Source organism: Salminus brasiliensis, chromosome 5 (genome assembly GCF_030463535.1).
Source record: "Salminus brasiliensis chromosome 5, fSalBra1.hap2, whole genome shotgun sequence".
Classification (NCBI taxonomy): Eukaryota; Metazoa; Chordata; class Actinopteri; order Characiformes; family Bryconidae; genus Salminus; species Salminus brasiliensis.
In genome coordinates this window covers 4,394,202-4,408,462 of record NC_132882.1, presented here as the reverse complement: position 1 = coordinate 4,408,462, position 14,261 = coordinate 4,394,202, and the positions used below count along the sequence as shown (strand labels likewise).

The following is a 14,261-nucleotide window of genomic DNA, read 5'->3' as shown; positions in this document are numbered from 1 at the left end:
CCCCATCAGGAGAAGGATTAGTCAGCTAATCCAATTAGAGTGGTACAGCAGGAGAATCCCTCTTTGCTCTCTGCTCCCTAATAGGGCCCTCTTTTAATTGATGGATGTTGAATACCTCTGGAATTAATTAGGGTCAGATATTCAGCGGGAAGCTTTTTCGGCCGCTACCGTGCAGGACTGCTCCTCTTGTCTAATGGCATGCTAATGAGGAGGACGGCTGCTTTTCCATCGGATGAGAGGTGGCGTAGGCCACGCTGGCGTGTGACAAACTATGACCCTGTTTGTTCTGACGAGCCACGAACTCTCGGCTTCTGAAGCTACATTGCTAATTTGGACCATATCTGCAGTTCTCGGCGTCAGGACCCAGTTCGTTCATTAACCGTGATGTTGTTGATAATAAGTGATTGCTAATTGGGGCCAGTTGGAGTGGCGCAAATGGAAAATGCTGAGGAATTCCAATAAGCTCAGGATCAGGGTTAGCTGTGTTGTAGTTTATAGATGAAACGGTTACTTTAAAGTGATAGTAGAAAGACATATGGACACAAGGTGCTACAAAGGGTTCTTTAATCAGTTCTCTAGAACAGTGGTCTTCGAGTCTGGAGCTGGAAAGCAGGATCCAATCCTTGGTAGACGTGACAGTGCAAGAAATATGAAGGCCAATATCCTATTTTTTTCAAGTGCCCATCTTTCTGACTGAAAATGCATAATCAAAAATACATGTTCATTAGTCTGAAGTAAAGAGTAAAGAGTGTCTACCTGTAATTAACTCTATATAACATCAGAATAAACCCAAATAGACATAAACTCAGTGGTCAGTGAGAGTGTCTACCTGTAATTAACTCTGTATAACATTAGAATAAACCTTAATAAACAAAGTCAGTGGTCAGTAAGAATGTCTACTTGTATTTAACTCTATATAACATCAGAATAAACCCAAATAAACATAAAGTCAGTGGTCAATGAGAGTGTCTACCTGTAATTAACTCTATATAACATTAAAATAAACCCAAATAGACATAAAGTCAGTGGTCAGTGAGAGTGTCTACCTGTTATTAACTCTATATAACATTAAAATAAACCCAAATAGACATAAAGTCAGTGGCCAGTGAGTATCTACCTGTAATTAACTCTATAAAACATTAGAACAAATCTTAATAATCATAAAGTCAGTGGTCAGTAAGAGTGTCTACCTGTAATTAACTCTATATAACATTAGAACAAATCTTAATAATCATAACGTTAGTGGTCAGTAAGAGTGTCTACCTGTAATTAACTCTATATAACATTAGAACAAATCTTAATAATCATAACGTTAGTGGTCAGTAAGAGTGTCTACCTGTAAAGCTCAATATAACATCAGAATAAACCCACGACGGTAGAAAGACAAATGTACACAAGGTGCTACAAAGGGTTCTTTAAGCAGTGCTCTAGAACAGTGGTCTTCGAGTCTGGACCTGGAAAGCAGGATCCAATCCTTGGTAGACGTGACAGTGCATTCCAGTGAGAACAAAATCTGGATTCAAGGTCCAAATTTGAAGACCAGAGCCATAGAAGAACCTTTTTGGTTCCACAAAGAGCCATTTGTGTGATGGAAGTGATGGTTCTTTCATGGATCGCTCAAAATTGCCCAATGTAGCACCTTTATTTTATAGCTTAGAGCCACTAGACTGAAACAAGCATGTTTAAGATCCTGTCCCCACACACACTCAAATGACAGTAGTATTGGGACACATGCTCATTCACTCTATTAAAAAAGAGTCCATCCTGCTTTTGTTGGAGTAACTGTCTTTACTGTCCAGGGAAGGCTTGCTGAGTCAGGATGTTGGATGATGATCACCACCCTACCTCATCATCCCCAGCTCATCCTAAAGTACTGGATGGAGCTCCACCACCATCATTCCAGAGAACACAGTTCTTCCACTGCTCCACAGCTCCTCAATGCTGGGGGGCTTTATACCCCTCTAGCCCACGCCTGGCATTATTAGGCAGGATGGTGACAATAGGCAGTAGAGTCATATTCTATTAGCAGTACTTCTCTACCAGAATTAAACAAGCTGTGTTAGCCAATAGGTTCAACTTAAAGTAGCTGCATGCATTCATTAGAAGGGGTGTCTACAAACTTTTGTCCATACAGTGTATTTCGTAAGCCTCCCATCAACGCTCTTCAGTTTTGAGGCCAGTGTAACCTAACATTAGCCTCAGCCTGATGTTCTGGTCTCGTTCCAGATCTACCCAGACGAAGGCCACTTCATCCACAGCGAGGCGACACGGCAGCACCTCAGCCAGTCTCTGGTCAACTTTTTTGAGGAATGCTTCAGGCTACCGGAGTACGTGTTCGAGGAAGCTCTGGAGGAGGAGACCGAAGACGAGGGTTAGCCCCGCCCCCTCTGACCCACGGCACCCAAGCACAAAGCCAGCTCCTTTTGCCACACGATATGCAAACCATCCTTTTTAGCCCTCCAGTTTGTTTTTGTTTTTCTTTCCCCCAGTTTACTCTCCAAGGTCATCGTCCTCACTTATCGCTCACCGTAACCCATGACTGCCCCCTGGTGGATGCTTGCTTCTCGTTCCCCTTGCTGCTCCCTTGATGTTAGACCCGCAGCCCTTTCTGGCTCTGCAGGACTGCGGACGTCTGGCGGGTGGCCTAGACTGCCTTTTTCCACCCAGCAGGCCAGGGGTGTAGGGGTCTACAGGAGGAGGCGGCGGCAGTGGCGGCGGTGGCAGCGGTGGCAGCGGCGGCAGTCTTGCCGGTGGCTTGTCTTGTCACTTTCAATGAGCAAGCTGCTCTGAGGCTCATGACTGCTGGAGGCAGTGACCATCGACGCCCCTCCTGCTACAACCTTCAGGACTCACAGGAAGGTGGGCTTGATTTTATAGCACAAAGTCTGGAGACTGAGCGCGAAGACTCTGCTGATGGTGCTGGCTGGTGTTGGAGGTTGGGGGAGATGTTCGGGCGGTGTTTCGGGAGGGTGGGGGTTGTGGTTGTACGTCAAAAAGGTAAAAAAAAAAAAAAAAAGAAATGAAATTCGCTCATGTCTGATTGTGCTTGTGTCTGTCGTTCCGATGTAAAGTAGCACACGACAAAAAAAAAGAAAAAGAAAAAAAAACACAACACCATCATCATCATCATCATCATCATCCTGGGTATTAATAAACTCGTTTTTCAGTGTTCAGATTTCGTCCTGATCTTGGAAACCTTGTAGCCTCGAGTGTGTATTTAAACCAGTGTTGAAACCAACCCGAAACGGGAGCCGAGAAAACAAATAACGAGCGTTTCTTTTTTCAAAATATTCATTTCCTCACCCGCACAGACCACGACCGCTCTGGAAGACTGTTGACATCGTCTCCCGGTCCAGCTTTTCTTTGGTGTGGTAGTCTCTCAGTGCTAAACCAAGCACATTATCTAGTTTTAGTCACTGTGCCTTACTGCGGGAGCAAGCAAGCAATCCTTCACGAGCAAGGAGCCTCCTTATAAATACACCACAAGGTCATTGAAAGGCTCATTGTTTTTTTTAAACCACCGGATCTTGGAACTGCGACACCCGTGCACCCGAACTCTCGAACGTCGCCAATCAACTGCTGTGGAAGACGTTCCATTGAAACACCATTAGGGAACAGAAACCACGTGTCACTGTGGACCTAAGGACTGTTGATTTTGTGCATGAGTGTGAATCAGTGTCGTTTTACAACCAATAAGACGCTTCATCAGTGCTGTTGGACGTCCCCAACTGAAGGGACTCGGAGTCCTAAAGAAGCATGAAATGAAATTCTGATGAATTATAGGATGATTTCAATTTAGCCTCAGTGGTTAAAACGAAGGCGTGCCCAGAAACGGGCCTGAAGACCAGTCTGATAGATACGAGTTTTTGTTGATTACATGCCCAAACAAACCTGTACATAAGATAAATTATAGTAATATTACCATGAACGTATGAATGGAACACGTTACTGTACAAATCGTTGTTTTAGGAGACTGTTGCCAGTTAAAGGGGAAGTCCGGCGACTGTCAAAAATTCAGAAATTTGGCTTAATTCAGTGGCTCAGTTTAAAAACCATCAAAGTTTGGTGGATTTGGTGTGAAACCGTGGTTCAATATGGAGAAACTTGTCGTCTCTGAAGTTCTTTACAGTGGTGGTGAATGGAACCAGGTGAATCAGGTGAACCAGGTCGCCATGACTACAACACAAATGTAGCCATTTTATTTACCCTACCTACCACCTCCACCTCCAACTCCACCATGTGTCATCTGAGTTTTACATGTAATGCTCATGATGGTAAAATAATGGCCTTGGGAAGCCAATTTGGGACTATTTTGGACAGCACTTCATGTATCCCTCCACCATGACTTTTTTCTTAGCACATTTCAGGCCACAACCTTCTCCGAACTGTGTATTCATCACCGTTTGGTGTAAGAGGTCCATGTGATGAAGCTTTTCGTAGCATCAAACTTTTTTAGACGCCCGATTTCACTGTAACCATTGAATTACGCAGAAATTCTGAGAAATGAGTGGAATTCCCCTTCAGCTTAGGTAAAGTCCAGTTTCATGACATTTACAACTCACAGTACCGTAGTTAAAGCTTTTGCACAGGACTGTACATGAGGAAAACGCTGTAAATTTCCTTTTCCTGCATTTCTGAAAGCTCTTGAGGCTCAAGTTTACGTTTTTGTTTCTTCTTCCTTTTCTTTCCCCTCACTTCATTTGAATGAGACGTCCATGTTTCCTCTGGATGCATTCATTGTGCATGCCTGCAAATCCTTTTGCAACTCCAAGCTATTTTTTAATGCTCGAATATTCCATGTATTAGTATTTTTTGACGGCTTGAATGTTCCTTACCGACCTGTGTTTTCATTTACGGTAGTTTTGTGAGTGAAACCCAGTCTCGTCAGATCGGTGTATAAATGTTACTCGAATATCATTTTAGTCTCTTAATATCTGAGTGTTTCCTGTACATACAGCATTCGGAACATTTGCGTTCTCGTTCTCCTGCTTCTGTCCGTTGGCCGGGCGAAGCCGGACGCTCAGAGGTCGGTGGCGTTTCTGCTTATTGCTCTGGACTCTCGTGATGAACAGTGGACATGCAGGAAGGAGCTATGGCACGACGGGATTCTACTTCACACAGCAAAACTGGAGGACCATCACTTTGTTGACCAAATCTTTGGAGGAGGTGCATTGTGGAATGTGGCATGAAGGCATCTGCCAGAATAAACGTTATTTTACCATCGTGAAGTGTGATATTTTCCTTACGTACGTATACACCTCATAAAACTGCATAAATGTGAACACATCCAAGACTCATTTAAACCATATACTAATCCCATCACTCAAACCAGTTCAGGAGGGGGGTCTGAGACGCATCTGAGCCACGTTATAGCAGTGTAAACACATCCATCTCTCCAAGACACATTACACAATCAAAACCCCTCCCAGTACAATCAAAATGACTCCCAATACAACTGAAACTCCTCCCAGTACAAACGAAACTCCTCCCAGTACAACCTAAACTCCTCCCGAAACAACAGAAACCCCTCCCAATACAACCGAAACCCTCCCAGTATAACTAAAACACCTCCCAGTACAACCCAAACCTCTCCCAATACATCCGAAACTCCTCCCAATACAACCAAAACGGCTCTCAATACAACTGAGACCCCTCCCAGTACAAATTAAACCCCTCCCAATACATCCGAAACTCCTCCCAATACAACCAAAACGGCTCTCAATACAACTGAGACCCCTCCCAGTACAAATTAAACCCCTCCCAATACATCTGAAACCCCTCCCAATACAACGAACCCCTCCCAGTATAACCAAAACACCTCCCAGTACAACCCAAACCCCTCCCAATACATCTGAAACTCCTCTCAATACAACCAAAACCCCTCCCAGTACAACCCAAACCTCTCCCAATACATCCGAAACTCCTCCCAATACAACCAAAACGGCTCTCAATACAACTGAGACCCCTCCCAGTACAAATTAAACTCCTCCCAGTACAGCCGAACCCCCTCCCAATACATCAGAAACTCCTCTCAATACAACCAAAACCCCTCCCAGTACAACCTAACCCCCTCCCAATACAACCAAAACCCCTCCTAGTACAACACAAACCCCTCCCAGTACAATCAAAACGAGAACATTGCGGATTTTAGTCTGGCGTAGACGTATTTGATTACTCATGTAAACACGTGGCTAAAATGTTATCAGGCTACAGTCCAGATACCAGTCACATGAATTGACCAGGTGTAAACGGGGACTGTAAATTCCAACTTATATAAAAATAAATACATAAATACATAAACACTCCAGCATGTGTCAACCTAAACCAACTGAAGCAAGCACCCACAACCTAGTGATCTAATGGTTCAGAGAACCGGACTACTTTGAGAATTTTAGTATAGTGTTATTTGATCATTTCATCATCAAAACATCAAGAAATACATTGAACAATACTTCACTGCAGGAGATATTATTGAATACAAAATGGCAACAATAATGAATATGACAAATGATCCCAAACTTTTGAATTGTCCTGCATCTATGTATAGAGTACAGTTTAGTATTAAACCCTCCACATCCACCTGATCCCACTCACTAAAGGCCTAATAATAAACGGCCTAAAAAACGTTCAATTACATGTAAAAGAACAGGGAACACCTTAAACTGCTGTCACTGCTGTTGGATATCCTTAACCTTCATCTATTATTATTATTATTATTATTATTATTATTCAGTTATTCTCTAATATTATAATCAATCCAGTCCAAACTACGACACTAACATGTTCTGTAGTTCTGTAGTTATGCGAGTATGAGACCCTTATACAGATCATTGGAGAATTTACTTTTAAGGCAGGTAGACAGCACCATCTAGTGGACATGTTTGGAAACTACGGCCGTTGAGAGTCATTCAGAGAGGGGGTTTGGTGTAAAACTGTGGTGCACTGTAGAAAAACTTACCAACTCAATTTCATTACAGTGGGGGTGAAAGAAACCAATCCACAACAAGACTACAGCACAAATATGGCCACTTTATTTACTATCCAACCCCACCAGTGAACCTGCGAGCGTCTTCTGAGGTTACATGGAATGATGATGGTGGTAAAATAGTGGCAGGAATAAGTCTTACTAGGGAACTACTTTGTCTTACAACACTTTTTGCATGTATCCCTCCACCATGGATTAGGGTCATCTCCTGCTGTGAAGTCACCTGGCCTTCAGGAACGAGTCCTGTATCATAGCCTCTACTTCATCCGTTAGCGCATGAAAATCGGGCTTGCACACCACATGTGGCCGGCTTGCACCCTCCCTCAGGCACTTATACAGAGCCTTGTGCATTTGCTCTGGTCCCCCAATAGCGCAAAGTGCCTTCAGCTGCTCCAGAGGCTGATCTGGGATGTCGGAGCAGCGAAGAGCTTTAAGAACTGCCGGGGCAAACTTGCCGTGGTGCGCCGTGGAGCACAGCACTAGAGGGCACGTCCTGTCGTGCAGCCGGTCAGCCACCGCTTTGGCTACAGCAGTGTGAGTGTCCATTATATAGCCAGTTTTGGAGTATACCTTATGAATGGTGGACAGACAGTCTTCCTCCGAGCACCAGCCTGCCTGGACATCCTGCCGTATCCTCTGTAGCAAACCCTCAGACACTGAGAACCCCTGCTGCTTCTCGAGGCTCACAAACAAATCTCGGACAAGACCTCCATCTCCACCCGAGGCATGATATATGAACCTCTCGAGATTTGAGGACTTGAGAATGTCAATAGCAGGAGAACTTGACACCATGAGCTTCCTGCCGCGGAGATCATACTGTCCAGTGGAGATGAAGTCGGAGATTACGCGGTTCTGATTGGACGCACAAATGACATTCCGGATTGGGATTCCCATTTGTTTGGCGTAGATGGCGGACATGGCGTTGCCGAAGTTTCCTGTAGGTATACAGACATCGACTGGGTTCCCAAACTTGACCGTTCCGTTTTTGAGTAGGTCCAGGTAGGCCGAGCAATGGTAAACAACCTGCGGGAGGAGGCGTGCCCAGTTTATGGAGTTGGCAGTGCTCAGAACGGTAGCGTACTCAACAGCCAAGTGACCACCCAGACCAGCGTCTCCAAACATCCTCTTAATGCTCCTTTGGCAGAAGTCAAAGTCAGACAGGACGCTTACAGAGCGGACGTTTCCCTCTCGAAAGCCAGTCATCTGCAGCTTCTGAACGAGGCTCACTCCATCTTCCGGGAAGAACACCAACAACCCAACACGCTCCCGGTCGCTCTCCTTGAGGCTGCTAAACCCACTGAGAACGGCACTGCCCGTATCTCCAGATGTGGCCACCAGGATCAGGTAGTTGCACATCTGTGGGAGACAGTGAGCAAACAGCTGTGGCATTAACTGCAAGGCTAGGTCTTTAAAGGATGCAGTCGGTCCATGGAAGAGCTCCAGCAGGTACTGATCCTCAACCAGATGTTTAACAGGTGCGACTGATGAACCACTGGCAAAGTTCTCCCCATAGGCCTGGCCAACCATGGAACGGAGTTCCAAAGGAGAGATGTCCATCGGATGTATGCACTTCTCGAGGATGACTAGCGCCCGCTCAGAATAAGGCATGTCGGCTAGTCGGAGCCATTCAGAAGGTCCCAACTTTGGAAAGCCTTCAGTAGGCACATACAGGCCTCCATCCGGAGCCAGACCCTCCACAACAACGTCACTGAAGAACTTTGGGTCTCCAGTTGGTGCATTTGTCCTAGTTGTGGTAAAAGTCTCTGATTCTGAGCCCTGATATCTCTCCAGAACTTGAAGGACCTTCTCCACCACTTCCTCAACACTGTCCCCTCTACCGCAGAGCACTCTTGTGTCCGACCACTTCTCGTAAAACTGCTTCCTGTAGTGCAAGATCTCGCTCATGGAGATGCCAGCCCCCTGCCCCACGATCCTGTTCACTTTCATTCTGGACAGCCTCTCGAGGATGTCGTTTTCATCAACGTCCAGGTAAACGGCAAGTCCAGAACGTTTTAAGTGGAGCATGGCGTCTGAGTGGAGTGGATTGGAGCCAGTCAGCGAGATCACGCATCCGGAAGCCGAAAAGTTACACACCGCCTGGCCTTCTTCGTCCAAAAAACGCTCCCCTCCGACTTCAGCCAGCTTGTCTGCCACAGGCATCCCCCACGTCCTCTCCAGGACGTCGTCATCTATGTCGACCACAGGCACGCCAAGCTTGTGAGCCAAGATGCGACCCACTGAGGTCTTCCCTGCTCCAGGAGGACCCATTAGAAGAATGTTTCTCTCCTGCGACTGTGGGCTCTTCGTAGACAGCCATGCTGTTTGTAGGTATGTGGAAGAGGGTTGACCGCCGAACCTCAGTTTCCTCATTTTCACCAACAAACGGCTGAAGCATCTTGAGGTCATCTTGAATACTTCCTGAATTGCAGAATGGATCTGAGGAAGAAGGGGGAAACTGTGTTAATCACCTTAAAGCAGAAGTCTCCTCCTGCACTGTTAAAAGCTTTTGGAGGTTCCTTAAGTACCTTAAGAGGTTCCTCCAAAGGTTTCTCAAAGATCTTGTATTTTTAACAGTGTGGAGAGTTAGATTCCTGCAGATTTCCACCCCAACCACAATCTACAGCTGTGTTCGAAATTGTGCCCTATGCACTGTATAGTGCACTGCAACAATCCCATAATGCACTATGGTCATCTATAGGGTACAAACGATGTACACTAAACAGACATGGGGCTCCGAGTGCCTCAGCGGACTAAGGCGCTGACACTAAGGCCCGAGGATCGCATGTTCGAATCCCGTGTCATGCTGCTTCAGCATCAGCAGCCGGAGACCAAGAGAGCACAACTGGCCTCTGGTAGACAGGGTAGATCCTATTACTCCCATTGTGATGCTGGTCAGCACAAACGAGCATTGCAAGTGAATAGGCCACAGTTTCGGACACAGCTTAGCACGCCACATTCAGCCAATAGAGGGCGCCTGAAAGCATTTCATGGATTCATTTGGGCCGGATTCAAAGTCCGTAGTTCTCCAGGAGCAGGGTTGGAGACCACTGCCTTAAATTATTCAATTATGAATGAACTTTGAATTGGTTTCCCTTCTGGAAACTGTTATAAGACGATACACTATATGGACAAAAGTATTGGGACACCTACAATCCCATTCTAACCCCATAGGCATTATTAAGATAAGATAAGATAATCCTTTATTAGTCCCACAGTGAGGAAATTCTCAGTGTCACAGCAGAAAGGGATAGCAAGACACTCAGTTACAAAAATGTAGATAAATAATTTACACTATATACACAATATAAATAAGAATTAAAAAAGCAATAATGATATTATTTACAGGTTATTGCAAATGACTCTTAATTGCACATAGTATTTTTTGTGTGTAGCAGGAAGGAAGGACCTGCGATAACGCTCCTATATGGAGCTGGTCGATATGGAGCTGGTCCCCCTTTGCTCTAAGCTCTACCAGCAGCAGGTGGTAGGTGGTGGAGCTCTGCACTATGCTCTGAGCTCAGCACTCGGCCCTGACCTCGGCCCTTCCTTCTAAACGCTTCCACTGTTCAATAATAATAAAACCACTCACAGCTGATGGAGGAAGATCTAGGAGGGAAGGTCTAAATTTCACCAGCTGCCTTGTTGTTGTTGGTGCAGCGGTGTCTCCTATTACATACAGAACCACGCTGGAGTTCAGTGAGCTCTTCAGAACCTCCCGTTCTTTCACTGATGTGTGGAAGAAAGACAGACTGCAGGGCTAGGGGCTTGATTTTATACAATGGGACTGAATCAAACACCTTACGTAATGATTAAGAGTTGTGTCCCAATACTTTTGTCCATATAGTGTCCATTTCCGCTGGATCTGATAAGGCAAAGCTTCATTTTTTCCCCTATATTTTCCCAGGCTATTCTAGGATTTCATGGCTATTATATCAGTGGTATAATGCTCAGTACGTGTCCAACATTTTCTTACAGCTATCACAGCAATTTCTCTGTGTGTCAGTATCACAGTGCTTTAGATAATCGCTCAGGGGTAGACATGGTCTATTACCCAGAGCCTCTGGCCATTTTTCACATTGTCACTTAAAATGCACTGAGCGATTTTGCAGATTTTGTAGAAATTCCCCAACTGTAACCACTGCAACAGCTATTGTGACGGTGTGGTGATCATCTCCCGGTGTTAAATAAGGTGTGAAAGAAGCTGGTTTTACACCGAAGAGCTATCACTGTTACAGCAAAAATGCATCTGATCACATAACCTACTGTAGACAGGATAACCCACCCAAAAACACCTGATTCTGAAGGGGATTTTAGGCCTTTATGAGCTGATCAGGTGTTTTGGAAATACATGAAACTGTGAAGGCTTCTCTATTATTTTATACAATACATAAATCCAGTAGAAAGGAGAAACAAGAGCTTCTCATTCTGAAGAGAGAAAGTAGTGAGATCTTGTCGGTGAGCTAGTCTGAAGAACAGAGCTGGCTCGGTTCCTCCAGGGTTCTCCTGGACGCCCCCCAGTCCAGCCAGCACAGCGTGGAGGATGTGTTCAACTCCATCAGCAGCAGCAGCAGCAGCAGCAGCTCACCTGATTTACCATCATTAAGCCCTGATTTACCACCAAACCAGGTGTTGATCTGAGGAGAACTCTAAATGATACTAGACTCCATGAGAGAGGAGAACTTTGGAGATGTTCTAATGAGGAACACAGTGATGGAGAACCACCTCCACCACTTTCTGTAGGAGTAGCTATATTTCTGTTGCCTAAGGGTAATGAGGAAATTATATGACCTGCAAGACCCATTTTGCAATATAATAATATATAACTAGAACACATAATAAATAATATCTACCATCAGCCATAGCATTAAAATTGATCATTAAATTGATCTAATATTGTTAGGTCCCCCTTGTGATGCCAAAACAACTGTAAGTAGTTGTGTAGGTAGAGCCTCCACAAACATCAATGAAGCCTTGAGCCTCCATGACCCTACCATACTTTTGGTAGGTACTGACCACTGCATACCAGGGACACTCCACAAGAGTGTCTGCCTGATGTTTCGGAGATGTTCTGATGACCCAAAGGTGCAAAAGGTAAAGGTGCACGTATTTGTCACTGTACAGTGTACAGCGAAATGTGTCCTCCGCATTTAACCCATCTGGTGGTGAACACACACTCACACACACACACACATGTGTTAGGGGCAGTGAGTACACACACACACACCCAGAGCGGTGGGCAGCCAACTCCAGCGCCCGGGGAGCAGAGAGGGTAAAGGGCCTTGCTCAAGGGCCCAACAGTGGCAGCTTGTCGAGCCCGGGAATCGAACCCACAACCCTGTTATCGATATCCCGGCGCTCTAACCGCTGAGCCACCACTGCCCCATTATCGTCGTCTAGAACATCACAGTTTCTGGTTCTTCTCAAAGTGTTTCAGATTCTTCAGGACTGCTGCTTCCGGACCTCCATCACCTTCACCATCACCTTCACCATCACCTGTCTGATGTATCCATCCCTTGACAGGTGGCACTGGAACCAGATCATCAGTGTTATTGAGTTACTTCACCGGTTGGGGGTTTTCATGTTATGGCTGATCGGTGTAATACTGATACTGACATAAAGGCACCGACCTTAATCAGACTGTAGTATTTAAATGAGCCATGTCTGAGCAGCTCTATTAGCAGCTATGGCTACACAGCTAGCTAACACACACACCCACCTTCACCTACAGCACTAAACTGCAGAGATCTCCACAGCAGATGTACGTTTTACATCTGATCAACATTTATTATCGATTATTTTACCTGTAAAACATCTACAAACGTGCAGGTTTACCACAGAGCCCAACCTGACCTCCTCCCTGCTCGGCTGACATGTGCTGCATGTAAACACTGCTGACGTAGTACGGCTACCGCGCGAGGACAGTCCCCCGTCACTCGATGTTGACTCTATAAAATAATTAACTTTATTTTACTGCATTTTTAGGCAACAATTGTAAGTGATTTCTACGCTAAATAATAATATGAACGTTTAAAAATATTTAGTGTTTATTATTATTTTGGAAATAAGTAAACGCAGCTGTTACGTAGCGACCGTTGTCTTGGTAACGTGTCATCAACAAAGCGCTCAGCTGCAGCCCAGCTTCTGTTTACAGCCAGAAACTTACCGTGTTTATTTTTATTATTATTATTTTATTGTTTTTGTTTAATTATTCAGTTTTATTATATTCTGTAATTATTATTATTATTATTATCAATATTAATAATTTTTTTCTTCCATTTAAAATGTCCAAAATAATATATCCAGTTGAAAGCATATACAATCTTATTCCCAGAGAAGAGGAGAAAATTCCCAAACCACCGAGGTAAGTTAATTTTATTTAATTTTATTAAATTTAAGATGTTAAAAAGGAGTTTACCCTGCTTTTATTGGATGATCATCACCCCACCTCACCCCCTGCTCCTCAACTCATCCCAAAAGTACTGGATGGAGCACCATCACCACCATCCATCACTCCAGAGGACACAGTTCCTCCACTGCTCCACAGCTCCTCAATGCTGGGGGGCTTTATACCCCTCTACTAGCCCACGTCTGGCTTTATTAGGCAGCATGGAGCCAATAGGGTCATGTTCATATGCTCCTGCAGGGAGTCCTATTCTATTGGCAGTTCATCTTCTCTACAGGGACTAGATAAGCTGTCTGTGTGCATTTGCACATCTGTGTCAGCAATGGGTGCAACGTGAAGTGAGTGAGTGCCAGTGGCAGCAGCAGGAGTAGCTAATGTGTTAATAGGAGTACAGTAGGTACAGTAGGTAGGTCATCCAGGCAGTGCACTTACACTACGCTTATCATTAATGATCATTTTTCTTAGGTATACGTCCAAGTTTAGAGATCAAGTGAAGCAGGAGAAACAGCTACACAAAGCCTCCAACAAGACTATGGGACCAGCGAAAGTGGACATCCCCTCTCCAGAGAAATACCTCTTGAAGCGCTCCAAGGAGCCCAAACTTCCAGAGAGTAAGCAGCATGTGCATGTGTTTTGTACTTATATGGGTTTATTTGCCAAGTAACTTAACGTGAAAAAGGACCTGAGAGCTTCTGAACATCCAACGGTTAGAGTAAATAATCTGTAGATGTATTAATTTTGCATATTTAAGCTAATAACACTCGTGTATTGAGCTTAAATGGTAAGTATCAGTAACTAAGTAAGTTCACTCTACTGCTCCTTCAGAGAAGCCTTTCTCATATGGAGATGAGGGCAACCCTAAGAAGCCTCAGC

General features: G+C 44.8%; 3 protein-coding genes across 9 annotated transcripts in view; 2 read left to right on the top strand and 1 right to left on the bottom strand.

Moving 5' to 3' along the window:
- dpp6a (dipeptidyl-peptidase 6a) overlaps window positions 1-5,223 on the top strand; it is a 461,345-nt gene extending 456,122 nt beyond the window's left edge. For all 5 annotated transcript variants that reach the window (XM_072679277.1, XM_072679276.1, XM_072679278.1 and 2 more), the window contains one exon: window positions 2,227-5,223. In XM_072679277.1, the coding sequence (XP_072535378.1) occupies window positions 2,227-2,376 (150 nt within the window). In that variant the 3' untranslated portion in view covers window positions 2,377-5,223. The remainder of the gene's footprint in view (window positions 1-2,226) is intronic.
- A 1,795-nt stretch (window positions 5,224-7,018) lies between these two features.
- LOC140555446 (threonine synthase-like 1) lies at window positions 7,019-12,873 on the bottom strand. 3 transcript variants are annotated; one of them, XM_072678684.1, is made up of 3 exons: window positions 12,787-12,862; window positions 12,210-12,511; window positions 7,019-9,421 (listed from the first exon to the last, which is right to left on the bottom strand). In XM_072678684.1, the coding sequence occupies exon 3, from the start codon at window positions 9,389-9,391 to the stop codon at window positions 7,205-7,207; it is 2,187 nt and encodes a 728-aa protein (XP_072534785.1). In that variant the 5' UTR covers window positions 9,392-9,421; window positions 12,210-12,511; window positions 12,787-12,862; the 3' UTR covers window positions 7,019-7,204. The 3 variants fall into 3 exon arrangements, with proteins under 3 accessions (XP_072534785.1, XP_072534784.1, XP_072534786.1); XM_072678683.1 differs by lacking the exon at window positions 12,210-12,511 and having other exon boundaries at window positions 12,787-12,873; XM_072678685.1 differs by lacking the exon at window positions 12,210-12,511 and having other exon boundaries at window positions 12,818-12,837.
- Window positions 12,874-13,113: 240 nt separating this feature from the next.
- enkur (enkurin, TRPC channel interacting protein) overlaps window positions 13,114-14,261 on the top strand; it is a 3,353-nt gene continuing 2,205 nt past the window's right edge. The window contains exons 1-3 of the mRNA XM_072678682.1: window positions 13,114-13,346; window positions 13,854-13,999; window positions 14,214-14,261. The exon at window positions 14,214-14,261 is cut by the window's right edge and continues 185 nt beyond it. Of these exons, the coding sequence (XP_072534783.1) occupies window positions 13,267-13,346; window positions 13,854-13,999; window positions 14,214-14,261 (274 nt within the window). The 5' untranslated portion in view covers window positions 13,114-13,266. The remainder of the gene's footprint in view (window positions 13,347-13,853; window positions 14,000-14,213) is intronic.

What these genes read in the sequence shown, in the direction of transcription:
- LOC140555446 (XM_072678683.1), bottom strand. Translation starts at nt 9,391, where the DNA reads ATGACCTCAAGATGCTTCAGCCGTTTGTTGGTGAAAATGAGGAAACTG.